Source organism: Symsagittifera roscoffensis, chromosome 2, assembly GCF_963678635.1.
Source record: "Symsagittifera roscoffensis chromosome 2, txSymRosc1.1, whole genome shotgun sequence".
Taxonomy (NCBI): Eukaryota; Metazoa; Xenacoelomorpha; order Acoela; family Convolutidae; genus Symsagittifera; species Symsagittifera roscoffensis.
In genome coordinates this window covers 41255455-41273555 of record NC_087063.1, presented here as the reverse complement: position 1 = coordinate 41273555, position 18101 = coordinate 41255455, and the positions used below count along the sequence as shown (strand labels likewise).

Sequence of the window (18101 nt, the reverse complement as noted above, 5' to 3'; positions counted from 1 at the left end):
ACCTGCTCTGAATTTTGTAAAGAATCCTACCCTCTGTTGGCAAGCTCGTAACCCGTTGGCGCGACTGCAGCGGTCACTATTCTGCAGATTGAGTGCACGTTGCTTGAGCGGTAAGCAATCATTCCATAAATTCGTTGGCGCAAATTGCAACCAATCAGAATTCAAGAAGATAATTTTTGGGACTTATGCGACTGATTTTTTATATTTTGGGTGCTATGAGTATGGGTTCTGAGAAAATTCACCACTTTTTGATATTATCTGCCCAAAAATCAAAGTTTTGTTGCCGAGACAACTTAAAGGCCAGTTGGAACATTCAGGGCTTTGCCCTGATACGAGAAGTCTTGTTTTGTATTCAGTCTTACTTCACAACTCTTTGCTTCCTCTGTGGATCGATCCCTTGCTCTGCATGGGCCCAGCCGGTTTCGCACACCACTATAAAAAACCACCACAAGTCTGTCTGTACTGCTCGATTTAAAGTTTGAGCATGTCAAATTATCCCGCAATACAAAACCATTCCAAATTCGATTGTGGCAAACTAATTAGTCTTTTTAATTCCATACACGACTAATTCCATGCACGGTGTGATTTTATTCGCTTAAAACTTATGTTTTTGCCAATGTTCCCAATTTACCAAAAACTATTTGAGACCAATTAAAAGGCAGTCGGACATTCAGCGTTTTGCCCTGATACAAACAGTCCTGTTTAATGTCAAATTTTGAGTAATCTAGCAAATTGTTCAGACCAATTATTTTGCTTCATGTCAAATTGGATTGGTTTTGAATGCGGGATAGTTCACCGTTCACAAATAACCATGTTTTTACTTTCAAACTTACAGATAAAATATATAAAATCCGAATTAATGGCCCAAAAGAGTCCAAATTAGCAAATTTTAAACAAGCGGAATCTTTAAAAAAATTGATTGCACTTAGAAAATTTTTGATAATTAAATTCAGGGAGTCGATTTGTTCATTATGGTGTAAAAATTCTCTTTGCAGCTTTGATTTTGATTGCCGAAGTTGGTCTGGCTAACAAAATTAACTCAAGTTTATATAAACCCTCACTTTTTTTGAAACATGGAATAATTAAGGTCTTATGGTCACTTAAAACGATCACGATCGCTACCAGTAAATACGGAATAGGTCCAATGGACTGTAGAATGAATTGTTTCAATTCAAAAACTGAAACCTTTTGCAAATCAATTTGACTATACCAGCCTTTTTTGATACTATAATAAAAATCAGTCAGCGTACCGACAATTTTTGTATTTTTGGTGTAACTATCATCGATCGTTTATTCTAAATGAAAATGGCGTTTATTTATACCTAATGATCAAGCTACCTGAAATTGACATGTCCAACCCAAAATTAACATTATCAACTTACAACCAACTTTATCAAGATCGCAAAATTACAAGCTATCGATTAGTTAGATGTAGAAAGCCAGTTAACTCTCGCGGTCTCGATAAGCAACATGAAATCAAATCAACGACTCATTTGATGAGCCACAACTTTGGAATGTCATCTTATGTTATGGATACTAATAGTCTCAACAAAAACGAAGAAACGAACCCAATTTCTCTGAATCAAAGATCAACAGTTGAACTAACGAGAAGTTTCAAAAACTCCTTGCCGAATCAGGAATCTAAGCTAAGAAGAATGAATCGTCACTTTTACTCAAAAAAAATCGAAACTCGAAATTACAAGTCCCAAATATTGAGCAAAAATGATCAGGGCCAGACTCTGTATGAAAATGATGCGTATTCAGACGAGCTGGGCTTTCACTCAGTGACTTATGCAGAAACCAGCCAATCAGATTCAATGAATGAATCGACAAGTAACCTTCTGAATCATCCAAAACTTAATCTCACACTTCCGAAAATTGACGTTCTTAACAGATCTGGAAGCTTCAAAACATCTTCGCTGCGGGATTTACGCACTGATTGGGCCAAACAGGTCAAAAGTTATACAAGGTCAACGACCTTGGTGGCCCGACAGGAAAGGTTGCAAGAGCTGAGAATCAAAGAAGAAGAACGACTGAAAAACCGGGAGGAAATTATCAAAAGAAACAAACATTTGAAAAATGTGCGGTTATGGCAGAAAGCGATTAGTAAAGTCATATTAACGAAGAAGCAGCAACAGCTCCGTATACACATGTACTGGATGAATGCATCCAAAGAAATCATGAGACGCAACTTCAGAAAGAAGGCGGGAACAATCGGAGACCAGTACAAAGTAATTTTTTTCTTACTTTCTTTCTTCCATAGCTCGAAATTTGCTCACATTTTAGAATCGTGAATGTAAAATTATCGCATTATCAGAGTCAGGGGCAGATTTAGCCCCCCCCCCCCCCCCTCAGGGATTCGACCCCCTGCCGTACTTTTTAAGAAACCTGTTTTTGGCCAACCGACCCTAAAATTTTTCTAAAGGCGCCTTTGGCGCCAATATATACTATTTTTGAGGGGGCGTAATTTTCCAAAAAGTGCCCGAAAACGTTTTTTTACCTGCTTTTTCAAAAATTTGCTTGCGGCGCAGGAAAACATTTGGCCAAAACAGCGTCTTTTAAGTGCTTTAGGAGAGCTCGGAAAATTAATTTGGTCGACCTAAAAAAAAGTCGTCAAATTTGGTCGACCTATAAAAAAAGTCGTCAAAAAGTCGACCTAAAAATTTGGCCAAAATAGCGTCTTTTAAGTGCTTTAGGAGAGCTCGGAAAATCAATTTGGTCGAAATAAAAAAAATTGTCAAATCCGCCCCAAACCCCCCCCCCCCCCCATCCTCGAGAAAATCCTAGATCCGCCCCTTTATCAGAGTAATTTTTGTGTTTTATTTTTTGCCAAAACAGACAAATTAATGAGAACTACTTTAAGTTTAAGCCAAAGATATTATTGTGAAACAGATATCACTTTAGGGAATCAATAAGATTTTGGAAAAAAATGAAAAAAAAAAAAAAAAGAAAAACCGGGTTTTCATTTTCTTTTTTTTGACCAACAAATTTTTATTTAGTCACATGGTGTTTAATTTTTCACTGCTTTCTACAATATCACCTGATTTTCAAAACTTTTGCCCAAAATGCGTAGGAAATACGTTTTTTTTTCTAGATAAAAAAACAAATCCTAAAAATTTGCCCTTTGAAGTATCGTTCTCCATTACATACAATTTTAGCGATAACAAACAGGTCTGATACCAAGTATATGAAGTGCAAGCCCAAATCTCACAAAAAAAAGAACATCGGCTACCCCCAGTTCGAGCAATTTTTACATTTTTGAATACTAGTAACTACACTTAAAAAAACCGTCCGCAAACTACAAATATTTTTGTACCGACTTTCGAAGAAAAGGAAGACTAGATATGCTGTGGGCCGTTTTTTCTTTTTCAGAGCAATTTCATTAAACTTTTTGGTCACTCGGTGGAATGATCTTTTGATCTGCCTGGGCCCAGCCCTCACATTCCAATTTGAATTGAGGCAGCTAATTGGTCATATTAATTCCATGCACGACTCACACTTCAACACTTAGTTTGATATTGTCAGCCTAAAATTCATTGTGTTGCCGAAAATTAAATTATCAAAAAATTTTCGAGACTAATCAAAGGGCGGTTCCGTCATTCAGGCTTTGGCCTGATACAAGCAGTCTGGTTATCATATTTTTGACGAAAATTTAGAAAAAAAAAACAAGTTTAGTTATTTGAAAAACTCCGGTTCTGGCAAAAAAAAATTACTAACAATAGCTTTGTAACGCTGTGGAGAAGACTAATTGAACCTTTCTTTTTGCGATAATTTTTATAAAGATGAAGAAAACTGTTTCTATTAGGGCCCTTTTGGTTTTTCTCCGTTAATTTCAATGAATTATTTTAACTCTTCTGTGTTTTAGATAATCAAGTTCCAGCAATTTGCTTTGAATCAGTTTGCAATAGCTTTGAATGCGGCTTACGCATTGAAAAATCTATAATAAGATTTTAAAACAGAAATTTTTTAGTCCATTGATTTGGCAGAATCGAAAATGTGGAGATCCTCAGATTTTCCCATGCATGACTGAGTCAAGCAGTACGAAATTAAAATGACCGAATAGCTGGCCTCAATCTATTTGGAACATTTTTGTAGTACGGGGTAATTTAAATCATAATTAAACCGCGTTATGTTTTCGGCATTAAAAAAATCTTAACAGTTTTCATAATTTAGTCCACAGGATGGTGAATTTGGCAATTTTCATCAAATCTACAAAATTTTTAAAACTGCGAAGAAGTTTTGTTTAATGCCGACAACATATCCCGGTTTATTTATGCGTGGTGAATTATCCCGTAATTAAAAATTTTCCAAACTGATTGAGGCCAACTATTCAGTCGAATTATTTTCAAACAACTCGAATTCTAACTCTTGATGTTTGATATCGTCCATAGCTCAACTGTTTTTATAAATTTTTTACTACTAACTATTCGATACCAATTACGTGGCAGTCCAAAAAGTCCGGGTTATGCTTTGATATACAAGCGTCTTAAGTGATCTGTGTCAGTATAATCCCGCTGCGTATGTTTTTCAGTAATGATACGTATTGGCACAAAAATTTGGGGACTTTTATGAGAAACTAAGAAATGTTGAACACAAAAGACGTTATCAGCACCACCCCTGACAAATAATAACATGTGTTGAACCATGATTGCCGACCAAAGCTCAAATACTACAGAAATTATACGTAACGGTACACTTGAAAAATACACGTTATGAGGTTTATATTTCTTGAACCGTCACATGTTCAATTGTGGATTGTGTATATTTCATTTTGTGCAAAAAGTGTGGTAAAAAATTTTATTTAAAATTTAGTTCCCGTTGTTTATCGCCTAACGGCGTTCAAAATGACAAATTTTAACAATAGGTTTCATATCAAAACATGGCTGCTCATATATTAAAACGAAACCTTAAATGTTCCGACTGCTCTCTAAAGCCGATAAAATGGTTTTAGATTTTTTTAGAGAAGCATTGAAAATGAACAAAAACAAAAGAATTGCAAATTTAGTTTTGTTTGTCTCTATTTTATCATTAAAACCAAAATGCCAGCCTCAATTAATTTTTGCAAAGACTTCGACTTCATTGGCTGCTTACACATGCTATAGTGTTTTAAAAGAATAATATTTACTTCTGAGCTTAAGACAATTTTTTTTGGTATAAAAAATTGTCAAAAACGTTTACTTAAAAAATAGAATTTTGACTGAACGAAGAAACAACCTCAAGCATAACTATTCCGTCAGTTTTTTGAAAGCCGGAGCAACAAGTATAGTGATGTCCTGAGTTTCAATCGAACAACTTATTACATCTCTGTTTTTGTTTAAAAAAATCTGTTAAGTTTTCCACTTTCTCTGATTAGTAGTACTAATTTACTATGCCTTCTCAGTGAACTATGTGTTTTTTTTTCAAAAATATTTGTGAAGCTCGTGTGTAAACAACCTCGATAATTTCGTTTTACCAGCTATGAAGTTCCATGGATAATAATCGATTATATGGGATTTTCAAAGACTGTCTACATAAAGCTCTAATATGATTGTCATTAATGGAATAATAGTCGGTTATAAATCAAACAAGTAAAACTTGATTTAATCCATTATCATCGATCATAACCTATGTTTTCCAAAAATAAGTAGGATATTGGCTAATGAGATTCGTTTACATTACGAGGCCCCACTGTGCGTTTTGTGAATTGTAAGCGGATTCCGCAGCAGACCAAAAAATAGAATTTCTAATTTTCTTTGCTGTTTGGGCTTTCAAGGACAAAAGTTAAAATATTGTATTGCTCTAAAAAATGGAAATTTTGCCGAATCCGCAACAAAATTTGTGGATTCCGCAACAAAATTTGCGGAGTCCGAAACAGTTTGTGCTATCTTTATACAAATAATAATATATGTGTTACGTAAACTTGAGCTGTTTTTGAAACCGCAACTGTAAATGGAATCCGCAAACTGCAAGTGGACTTCAAAAATTTTAAGTGGAATTGGCAAACTGTAACCAGAATCCGCTTACATTTGCGGAATCTGGAACAGCTATTAATACTCGCTCGTTGCGGAATACGCAACAAAACTAATTTGCCGACAAAATTTACATTACAGGTATTTGTACGCGGAATCCACAGAATTTTGAAAGTTGAATCCATTTACATTTGGAACATGTTCAAATACTTTTCTCTGGAATCCAGGAACATACAGACACAAAGTTGTGCGCCTAACCAGTGTTGAGTCATTTAAATTTTGTTGAATTGGTTAAAAAACTGTAATCTTGATTTTTTTCGTTTTCCTTTTTTTAAATCAAATTTTTAATTTTTTATTTTCTGCTGCCCTATTTTTTATATATAATTTTTACCTATTTGCATATCTTCCAGATACGCAGCCTCAAGCCAAAACGCCTAAAATTACTTAAAAACGTCATTTTTAGCCCGTTTGATCCCCGTCGCTTGCACCAATTACCTCAAAACCACCCCACCGGCGCCTTTCTTCACACATCCCTCTGTTTGTGTGAAATGAGTAAGTAGTTGGCGCAGAATTGATTGAGTGAGGGGGGGGGGGGATGGTGCAGGGTAAGTCTGTGAGAATGTCGAGAATGTATGTGTTTGGGAGTGGGGTCGAAGAATTCAGTAAGTTTTGCCAAAAAATACATAAGGCGTGAGTAAGGCATAAAATATTGCAAATTTTGCAAACAATTTGCTCAACCTTGTACAGATTATAATCAATTATAAACGGTTATAATGGTTTTAATGGATTATTGATTCAATATTTTAGAATAAAAATCGGCTTTTAATCAATTGCGTGGTGCCAAAATAAAGTTATAATTGATTATAAAAGCATTATTATTGATCTCGAAAATCGATTGTAATCAATTTCAACTAAACTCAGGCAAGACAATATAGACAACTCTATTGAGTACTAAAGACTCAAATTATTTCTCCATCGATATTGGCTATGCGGTGCAAAAACTAGCAAAAGAGTCAAATTTTCAAATTTTATAGCTTGGAAGTTTAGAAAAATTTACTCCCGAGACAGGTTGAAGGGCATATTCGGAATATCCAGGATTTAGTAGTTTTATCGAAATAACTCCCACCCCCATCCCCCAACCAACCACCCGAAATGACCAATTGAGCTACCCCCCCCCCCCTCCCAATTGGCAAAACGCACAAAAATGCGTTATTTAACTCAAGTAGATGGTAGATGTCTGAAAAACTTTTTAAAAAGACAAAAAAATTGAAATTTCAAAAAAAAACTCGTATTTTTGTTTGGGTGATCATTGCATCAATATAGCAAGCTACCATGGTTATTAACTTTAGAGGAAAACAAGTTACCAACTTGTTATCTGAATGTCAATAGTTTTTATCCGCAGCACCTTTTTAATGTACGTAATAGCTTTTTTTCATCGTTTAGGACAAAAAATTGCATCCGCTTTAGTCTTTTTTTTTCACTTTTAAATTAGTTTTTGAGTTTTGGTGCTGTGAATTTTGGTATTCCACCAGTATTGGAGAATCTGGCGCATGATTTCATATCATTTACATTTTTTTCAAGTGGTTATAAACATGCCTCAAGTATCTAATGATCTACCCCTCCTCCTACGCGAAAATGGGAAATATATATTTTTTTCGTCTCCCTTAATCATTTTTTGGTTCCAAAAAGTATTTTGACCGAGTAAATATCTGTCCTTTCAGACTATCAGAAGATATCAAGTGATTTATATTGATTTATGACCAAAGGTGTTATGCAATGAGCTGGAACGAGTTATGGAGACGGAGTGGCAGCAATTCCAGAAGAAAGACTACGATATCGGCTATGTGATGGAGAACATCAATCAAGAACACAAGAAGAAACATCAGGCCGAAATACAGGCCCAAATGGTAACTCATTTCTGTGTGTTCAATGTAACATGGTCAGAAAAAATTATATATTCAAGGACCGATTTAATCTGGAGTCAAAAATGAGGCAAAAAGCTTGGTTCATATATAAATTAACTCGGCTTAATTTTTCCGTGGCAAAAAATACACCGCTTGCAGCAACTGGCCCGCATCGTGGTGGGCCTCGACTCATCAATTGTCTCAAATCATTAAGGAAGGATAACTTGGTTCGCTTCTCTTTCACTGGAAGCATACTCCGTAAAAGATTGCTTATTCAGTAAATTGGAACATGTATCAAAACCAAAATGCATAAACTATGACATGCCTTATCTTCATGACGTTTATATCATAGTTCATGCACCTGGTTGGGAGGAGTTTTATAAGCTCAAAAAAATGAAACCCATTGGTACACATACTCTAATGTAAACTAATCTTAATTGAAATTGAATAAAATTACCATTACATGGAATCAGTAGCTCAAAACAATTACAACCTTGTAGAATACAGATCCAGAAATACTAGAAAATTTTTAAATAAGTTCTGTATCTTTATCTGTATCTGAAAATTTTTATAAACTATTTGATTAGTTCGAAAACTTTTTAATTTCATATAAAACTTTAGAGGACACAAATTAGTTTGAGAAGTTGGCAATAATTGGCATTTATTTGCAATTTTATTGAGGTTAAGACACGAAAAGGGTTTTTTTTTGGCGCACGCTCCCTCAAGGTTAGTGAGTAACTTGAGTTATTCGAGATTGGGGCTAACTCAGAAAAAAGTTTCTGACAAGGAACATCATCTGTTGGTCACACTCTCTCATTTTTGGCCGGATAATTTCGTGCAACCCCTTACTCTAATACCGATCTTATTATTATTCTTATTTTCTTTGTTTCCATAGATCCTTGAAAAATTCTGAGTAAAACGCGATTAGTTGAAGAACATATTGTCCGATTTTGTATCAAAACAGTCTGAATGTAAACAGCCAGGGTTTACAATTATGAGAATAAAAGTTAGTTATGTATGGAACATGATTGGTTAGAGGTAAATACTTAACAATATGCAAAACAAAAGATACAAAGCTATACATGAAAAAATATATATAAAACGAAACTCAGAAAACGTCGCATTATCCATTCATAGGGTTTACGAATAAATTCCGAAATGTTTTGAATTTAAAATGATGAGATTGTATTCAGATTTTTTCGAGTGTGTTTTTTTCTTCTATTAAATATTTCAATCCGGACCGGATTGTGGATTGTCTTCGCGCCTTTGATTTGTTCTATGGGTGTGTTGTTTGTTGACCGGGAAGTGATTTGCCCGACCAAGGAGGGTCATAACGCTGAATTCAACAACTTTTCCTCATAAAGGTTGATCGTTAAAATGTGCGCCAATTTCCACTAAGGTATCCGAAGTGAGCTAGATCAAATATGGTTACGCAAGGAGATATAGCGACATTTTTCCTTTAGAATTGATTTTTTTTCATTTTTTTAATGGCGTTGAACTGAATTCTCCTCCCAGAAAGAATTATCACTTTGAGTTGATTGTCGCAACATAACGTCCACGCCCTCGGTAGTTGACTTTCGTTCCACATCGTGTTGCTCAAAATCTGGCTGGAAAATTTTGACTGCATAATATATAAAAAAACATCACTGGGTGAGGTTAAGTTCTAGAATGAAGTTTTCAGTTGTTTGCAGAAGATTTTTCTTATATAACTTCTGTCATAGTATCTAAATTTAGTTCATGTTCCATTTCTAGTTGTGCTACTTAATTCAATTATCTGTCTGGCGCTAACTGGTATTTAACCTTCGGAGTTTGTCTGTCACCTTCGGATGACAGCTATTTTATTGTCTCCGACTAACTTTCTAATTTACGGTTACTTAACTCAAAGGATTAATTTAACAAATCGAAACCGTATTTTCACATGGCGCAGCCAACAGGCCAAAGTGGGGGGAAAAACCCGCTGGGGATTACATCGTTTTGGCCCTCGACTTTTGCAGAGCCACCAATGCTATGGGAACTTTGGTTCAATCGATTTCAATGGGGGATGGTGGCCAAACATAGTATAAACCTAAAGAACTTCTATTATGCCAGTACGTTAACCGCAGCGCAGGTTACAGCATTACCAGAGGAGGTAGACGGGAAGGATCGCCTGGCGTCGGAGCAAACGCTTATCTCGAACTTGTATTTGTGTCTGGGGGAGAAAGGACAGGATGAGCTACATAAGAGGAAACCACACCTGGATTTATCTACAACAAGGTACTCTAGAGTTTTGGATACTATTGAAACAGAATTTAAGAAGGAACGGAACGAAACTTACAAAACATTCCAATTATTGGCACGGAAGCAACAAATAGGAGAATCGTTGGAACAGTTCCACTCAGTGTTGAGTGGGCTGGCCGCTCGATGTAATTTTGGAACATTGGAGACCAAGATTTTGCGGGATGTGTTCATTGTGAACATGAACAATAGGGAGGCCCAAAATGAGTTATGTCGCTCGACGAAGACACTAGAGGAGGTGTACCGCATTGCACTTTCATATGAACGTGGATACAAATATGCTAAGTCATACGGATTGGTAACCGCGGGAGGAACTAGTGGCACTGCCGGTAGAGCTGGAGCGTTCCAAATCAAGACGGAACCGGTGGGAACCATCCGAGGAGGATACAGAAACAAAAGACAGCGGGGCCGTGGATCGTTTAGAGGGCAATCAGAAATGAGAGGGGGTGGTTCTAGAAGATGCTATAATTGTGATCCACCCAATTTTACCCCGGAACACCTCACAACTTGTCCAGCCAAAAATGCAACGTGTAACTTCTGCCGGAAAACGGGACAATACGAGAGGACTTGTAGGGGAAAGCGAAACAATCGGGGAAGACCGGCAGTGGGACTAATCCAAAAACAAGAGGATATGGAAGCTAGTGAAATAGGCGACGCGGAGGATACTTACTCGCAGCATGAGAATTCCGTTGGCTGGGTTAATACACCGGTAAAGAAGCAACGATCGTGGGATTCGGATAGCTCAGGAGATTATGTTGTCATGGCTATCAAATCTCGGAGAGAAACAGAAATAAAAGTGGCCGGCGCCCGGCTACCAATTAAGGTAAATGGAAAGCAAACAAACGTTTGGATAGATAGTGGATCACCCATTTCAATATTCACCATTGGGGAATTGAAACGGACGTTGGGCACCGCAGGCGTCAATGTGAAGGCACCGGCACCGGAGGACGATGAGTTCAGGGATTACGGAAGCAACCCCTTACGACTACTAGGAACGATGGACGTATTGTTGGAAACGAACGGATGGGTGACCAAAGCGAATATCAGAGTGATTGGAGGAAGCAGACCATCAATTATTGGGAGAGACCTAATGCCGAATCTTGGATTGCAGATAGTGCAGAAGGCACCGGAGGAGAATGTGATGTTGGTACAGAACGATCAATCAGCGGCCGAGGCAACAGAGGTGGAGGATTCACTAGACCACTGGCAGACCTACTTCAGTAAGCAATTTGAAAACCTTTTTAACAGAGTCGGAAAAATTAAGAATTATAGGGTACACGCGGATTTTTTCGAAACGTTAACGCCGATTCAACAAAAAGGACGTAGAGTGCCCATCACATTGCAGGATAAGGTCGATAAGGAAATTGATAAACTTTTACGACAAGGACACATTGAAAAGCTGAATGAATGTTCGGATAAGTATTTTGTTTCTCCGATTGTAATAACAGTGAAAAAGGACGGATCAGTAAAATTAGCATTAGAATCCCGGGAGTTGAACATGCAAGTCCACAAGAATAAATACCAAATGCCGAATATTGAAGAGCTTATGGATACGGTAGGACAAACGATAAGCAAATGGAAACCAGGAGACGTATAATTTTCTACTATGGATCTTACGTACGCGTACGGTCAATTACCACTTAGCCCGGAAACGAGCGTTCAATGCAATTTTTCGCTGGTGGGAGGAAAATCAACGTGCACGTATCGTTTTCAAACGGGGTTCTACGGCCTTACAACCATGCCAGCGGAATTTCAAAGAGTGATGGATACGATCCTTTCGGAATTTCCGCAGGCGAATGCCTTTATTGATGACATTTTGGTGGGCACCAAAGGTACGGAGATTGAGCATATCTCGACAGTTGAGAAAATTTTGCGGAAGTTGGATCGCGAGAATATGTCGCCTAAGCTCACTAAATGCCAATTTGCGCGTAGAGAGTGTGAATGGTTGGGGCACAAAATAACTCGTACCGGAATAACACCTCTCGTCCGAAAAACGGAACCGATCGAATCGCTAACAGCACCAAAAACGGTGTCACAACTTAAATCTTTTATGGGCTCCATTCACAGCTTGCAAAAAAATCTTCCGGCGCTTGCGGAATCATCAGCATTAATACGCCTACTATTAAGCCGGAAAAACGATTATATTTGGAGTGATGAATGTCAAATATCATTCGAAAACCTGAAAAAGCAGGTAGCTAACATAGTAGAACTTCGGCATTTTGATATACACCGGGACACAAGAATTGTGTGTGACGCTAGTCAAAACGGGCTCGGAGCGGTCCTTGAGCAGCTAAATTCCGACGGCTGGCGGCCGATATCATTCGCATCCCGGTATTTAAACGAGGCAGAGAAAAATTATTCAACGAATGAATTAGAAATGCTGGCAGTTGTGTGGGGGGCGGAATATTTGCTAAATGGGAACAACAAAAAGAATAAAACAATGTTCAGCAGATTAACAAGATGGTTAGATCGCCTTATACCGTTCGATTTTCAAGTAGAGCATAAACCCGGAGCAAAAATTGGACTCGCTGATTATCTATCAAGGCATCCCAGTTTGGAACCTCAGCCGGTAAGCACCTATGACATTTAGTAGAATTAGATCCGCCCTCGGATTTGAAAAGAAAGCTTTCTCCAAGAATAGACTCGAGTCTCCACCGGTTAGTAATAATAGACGCGTTTGTAATATATCGAATACAAAACGACCGGTAGAGGGCAAACAATCATGCGGTGGAAATCGGACCAATCACAGAGCGACGAATTGCATTTCCGGCAGGTCAATTAAGCCCAGTAATAATTTAGTTGGGACTATTATTGAAGCTGACTTTAGTTACTTAAATTCTTCAAAAACAAACACTCAAAATTTAAAACACAATTTAATCATGAAACCAAAAATCAGAAAAATATTCAAACGATACCCCAGCATTAGTAGTAGCGATGAAATAGAGGAGGTTGATGTGGATATGCAGGCGGTTACAACAGAAGTCCGGAACACTAAAACAAATACCATTATTTCCATTCCGTCGGTTTACCCTGGCGAAAGTTATCCACCGGTTAATCCGGAAAATAGGGTTTTGTCCGTCATTCCGAAAAATTGCAAAATCGTCAGTAAACAAACCGCTCTTCCCGAATTGTTTAATCTTCGATTCATAGAATCACAATATAATTCAGATCCGCAATTACAAGCCATTATCGAATTAATTAAATGTAAAGACCCTCAGTTACACTCAAAAATTGCAGCGATGAGTAAGTACTATGCGCAGTATACTCAGGACTTTCACGTAAGAGACGGATGCCTGTGGATGGACGAGAGGCTAGTGATCCCTAACACCTTGCAAGCGGCGGTAAACAATAGGCTACATTATTATCACCACGGGAAATCAAGAAGGTACCAAAGACATCTGGTACCCGTACATGTTCCGTAACTTAGCAACTATCGCGGGGAATTGCCAGGAATGCACATTAGCTGGTAAGAACTTGAAAAATATGTGTTCGAAGGTTGATATAGGGAAAATACCGGAGCCAAAAGAACCGAATGAATCGGTACAACTGGATTTTTGGGGGCCCATTAACTACTTGAAGGAGTCTAAAAAATTTGTTTTGGTGGCGGTGGTTCGGTTCTCACGTTGGCCGTCGGCTATGGTCTGTAATTCAAACCGATCGGATAAAATTATTAAATTTTTAAAAGCATACATTATTGCCCATGGAGTTCCGCGCCAAATTCGAGTTGATCAAGGAACAAACTTTATGTCTAAGGAGGTTAGAGCATTTTGTCATGAACAAGGAATTGAAATTCGCCTCTCGCCAGTGAACGATTATAGGGCAACAAGATGTATCGAGCGCACGTTTGGCAGCATCAAGAACTCAGTACTTACGTATGCGCGGGAGGATAAACCGGAACCCTTGGATCGGATGGTCGAAAGAACCCTCGGAGCTTTAAGATTTGTTAAAAACGCCACCCTCAACATAACACCGTTCGAAGCGCACCACGGCCGAGAAGTTAACACGGTCCTCAGAAATTTGACTAAAAAGCATACTTTACGGAATCTAAATTGGGAAAATAAAATACGATCAAAATCTGCATGTTTAGATGAACGAGACCCAATCGCCCAAATTATTCAATGAATGAATTAGAAATGCTGGCAGTTGTGTGGGGGGCGGAATATTTCCGCAAATATGTGCTGGGAAGAAAATTTTTAGTAGTTACTGATCATAAGGCACTAGTATCATTGCTAAATGGGAACAACAAAAAGAATCAAACAATGTTCAGCAGATTAACAAGATGGTTAGATCGCCTTATAACGTTCGATTTTCAAGTAGAGCATAAACCCGGAGCAAAAATTGGACTCGCTGATTATCTATCAAGGCATCTCAGTTTGGAACCTCAACCGGTTAGCACCCAACTGGGGAATCCGATCGGACACTGAGTACGACCTGAAAAATAGGCGAAGACCACTGAAATTGGCCGATGACCAAGCCGCTAACCAGGATGAGCCTGGAATTGTGCGAGCACCAAGTGACCCAGTCGAAATACCACCGGCAGTGGTGATGTAGAGGACCGGGGATCGGAATATAAATAGGTATAGACCATTAAACTCGGACATAGTTAATCAAAGTGAGCATGCTATTGAAATGAGTAATGGTGCTGTGCTTAGAAAATCTGGAGTAGCACTAAAGAAGGCAAAGATTTTGAAGAAACGGGCGCCGGGACAAATCGCGGCACCACCAACGCCATGGGACCTAAAAAGAAAGTTACTAATGAGTAGTAGCCAGCCAAGCAGCTCAAAAGGCACCAGGGGAACTTTCCATGGCACCGTGGGAAAGAAGTCACGATTCCAAAATTTGGAAATCGTGGAGGACTCAGAATCGGACGCGGAGGACCATTTACCGCTAATTACAACGAAGCAAGCCAAACCGACAAGTGGGGGAACAAACATTGGCGAAGAGGGACAAGGAACGTCTAGTGGGGGACAGGACCAAGTACAGACTGAAACCATAACGATTCGACCCAGTAACTACGAGACAGCGACGGACTACACAATTGCACGCGAACAGGAAATCGAAGCAAACCGAAGGAAGGAAAATACCGGAGGAATCACACCACAGGAGACGGAACGCGAAGCGGAGCAAATTCCAGAAATTCCAGAAACCAAGGAGAAAAAGCGGGGTCGAAAACAACGACTTGTGTCCTACTGAAGTCAAGATTCAGCTAGTTCATTGGCTGAAACTAGTTCTAGACGGTCGGGAAGAAAACGAACCGCAGTGACTAAGATGGGGGCTGTCATGATCGATAACATCCAAAAGACGGATAAGTCAGGAGCAAAATGAAAAAGGATGAGGAAAGGAAGTATGAGTAACAAATTTATATAAACAAACTTACAAAACTGTTAACATATGGAGGTCCAGGGAGAGGGCATGCTGTGAAACGGCAAAAACTCAAAAGTTTGTGTTTTAAAGGTTGTTGTAGTTAATTGACAAAACTTGTTATTAACCCTATTGATTACTGTTAACATCGATGCATTGGATACGTTGATTAGAGTCATTAATTTTTACAAGGAGGGAAATGTCATAGTATCTAAATTTAGTTCATGTTCCATTTCTAGTTATGCTACTTAATTCATTTATCTGTCTGGCGCTAACTGGTATTTAACCTTCGGAGTTTGTCTGTCACCTTCGGATGACAGCTATTTTATTGTCTCCGACTAACTTTCTAATTTACGGTTACTTAACTCAAAGGATTAATTTAGCACATCGAAACCGTATTTTCACACTTCATTAGGGTTGGAGAGTTCACACTAAAACAACTCTGAGTAATAACTATGTAGGGTCGAAGCATTTTTAACTAGGTGAGTTGGGTCGGCTTTAGAGCCTGCTCAGGACGTTTTTAATTGGTGGTTGAGTCCAATTTTGGAAGTATAATAATGAAGAGTGTTTTTGGTGAAAGGGTTCTTTTATCTTACAATTTCTGCTATTCTTTCCTGAGATGATTGTGTATCATTTTCAACCGTTTTTTCCATCTTGTTAATTTAATCGTGGGCTAGATCGAAGAGAATCCCTTAGTCATATTTGCTGCTTTTTGAATTTGTTCTCATGTTCTACAAAACCTGTAAGCAGGGGCAGATTTGCAGATTTAGAGGGGGAGGCGGGGGGGGGGGATTGTTGGCGGACGCCTTCTTTCCTCAGGGATTCGACCCCCTGTCGTACTTTTTAAGAAACCTGTTTTTGGCCAACCAACCCTAAAATTTTTCTAAAGGCGCTTTTGGCGCCAATATATACTAAATTTAAGGGGGGAGCGCGCGCCGAAAAAACGCGATTTTTTGGTCAAAGTTTTCCAAGAAGTACCTTTTTTGAATTTTTTTTTTAAAATTTTGCCTGCGGTGCAGAAAATTAAAAATCAATTCGGTCGACCTAAAAAAAGGTCATTTCATTTGATTGTTATCGATAACAAATCATTATTCATTTTTAAAGTTCCTCGATGATTGATTATATTTGAATTGGAATGTGACTGATTACACTTATCTTAAAGGACCTTTCACTTTTTTTAAAGGTGCCTGTGGCTCAAAATATACTTAATTTGAGAGGGAAGCTCGCGCCGAAAAAATGCGCTTGTTAGGTCAAAATTTTCCAAAAAACGCCTTAAACGCCTTTTTTGGCCTGTTTTTTCAAAATTTTGCGGCGCAGTTGAACAGGGTATTCATAGCGATTTGTGAGAGCTCGGAAAATCAATTTGGTCGACCTAAAAAAAATCTTGATAAATTTTCGAAAACTTTTTGAAAATCAGCTCCTCCCCCTCGAGAAAGTCCTAGATCCGCCTCTGCTTTGAAACGTAACAGGGTTCTTACTCTTTCAAAGTTTTACCCTTCAATGATTGGTATTTTAAAGTCTTTTTTAAAAAAAAACATTTAGTAATATAGCTTAATGAAAAGTGTTCACAAGTTTTTTTGTCCTAACCCATGGCTCCCATTCGTTAAAAAATGCAATTTACCAGCTCACGATTTCAAATGGGCCGCCCTACTTGATTGCGTGTCGCTACTAGTGCAATTAGAATTAAGCGTGTTCTATTAAGTTACAGTTAAAACCTGAGTTCATGAATGCCGCATCAATTCTTGCCGCGCATCAATTAATGAGTATTTCGCTGCACGCCCATATTGCTTACTCAAGTTTGCAATGTTGAACAGCGTGCACTTCGCCAAAAATTTAATTAGGCGATAATAAAGTTTAAATTTAATTAAAAACAAATGATTCTTAAAATCAATTAAAAATTATTACTATTATGTTTTCGTCTGATTGAACACATAATTAAAGCATTTTTACAGAGTACCAGGCACACAAATTCATCGCTACGCCCCCTGTGGGACCGCATTTCTAAACCAGCTTTTAGAAAAGAGACTCATTAAAAAATGCGGAAACGTACTCCTAAACCAAATATATACCTAGCAGTCTTCTACAAAGATGTCCTTTTATATCGTTGATTCGCTGATTTGATTTAAGGACGAAGATTACAAGGAACAGCTTCGTTCCAACATTGATCCGAAGGCGGCTAAACGAGTGCAGATGTTGCAGAAAAAGCTGGCTTCCAAAAAATAACTCCCTTCTGTCGCCACTTCTTCGTCTTCAATTACATCGACTGTGTCTGCCGCTGCGATGCCAGCAGATGCTAAAACTTCATCCTCTGGAAATGCAATCGCGAACTGAATTAGTTAAGCTCAAAACAAACTGATAAGAATTTAAAAAACTGTTCTAACACTATACAGATTGAGGATCGAACAAAGCTAGACATTCGATTGTCGATTTTAGCTCTGGTGATCCTTTACCTGTGTAAAGAACTTAAAATCGTATTTCAAAAACATGCCCATCAGCCTGTTTGACCTAAATTTTCTCTGCTCATATTGTTTCTTAGCTTTTGACTGGTTCAGTTAGTGAACCTGCGATACTTTTATGAGCCTTAATTTACTGCTCAGACGAGTCAGACGAGAGA

The 18101-nt window shown here is 38.2% G+C and overlaps 1 protein-coding gene across 1 annotated transcript; it reads left to right on the top strand.

Annotated features, from left to right (window-relative positions):
* Positions 1 to 1232: 1232 nt before the first annotated feature.
* On the top strand, positions 1233 to 17728 carry LOC134838923 (uncharacterized). The gene is made up of 3 exons (XM_063854244.1): positions 1233 to 2231; positions 7715 to 7855; positions 17615 to 17728. The coding sequence occupies exons 1-3, from the start codon at positions 1326 to 1328 to the stop codon at positions 17708 to 17710; spliced, it is 1143 nt and encodes a 380-aa protein (XP_063710314.1). The 5' UTR covers positions 1233 to 1325; the 3' UTR covers positions 17711 to 17728.
* The last annotated feature ends 373 nt before the right edge of the window (positions 17729 to 18101 follow it).

Bases quoted from the DNA above. Each gene is read 5' to 3' on its own strand.
- LOC134838923 (XM_063854244.1), top strand. From the start codon at position 1,326: ATGATCAAGCTACCTGAAATTGACATGTCCAACCCAAAATTAACATTA. The intron at 2,232-7,714 runs GTAATTTTTTTC...TTATGACCAAAG, and splicing joins CAATCGGAGACCAGTACAAA to GTGTTATGCAATGAGCTGGA. The intron at 7,856-17,614 runs GTAACTCATTTC...ATTTGATTTAAG, and splicing joins CCGAAATACAGGCCCAAATG to GACGAAGATTACAAGGAACA.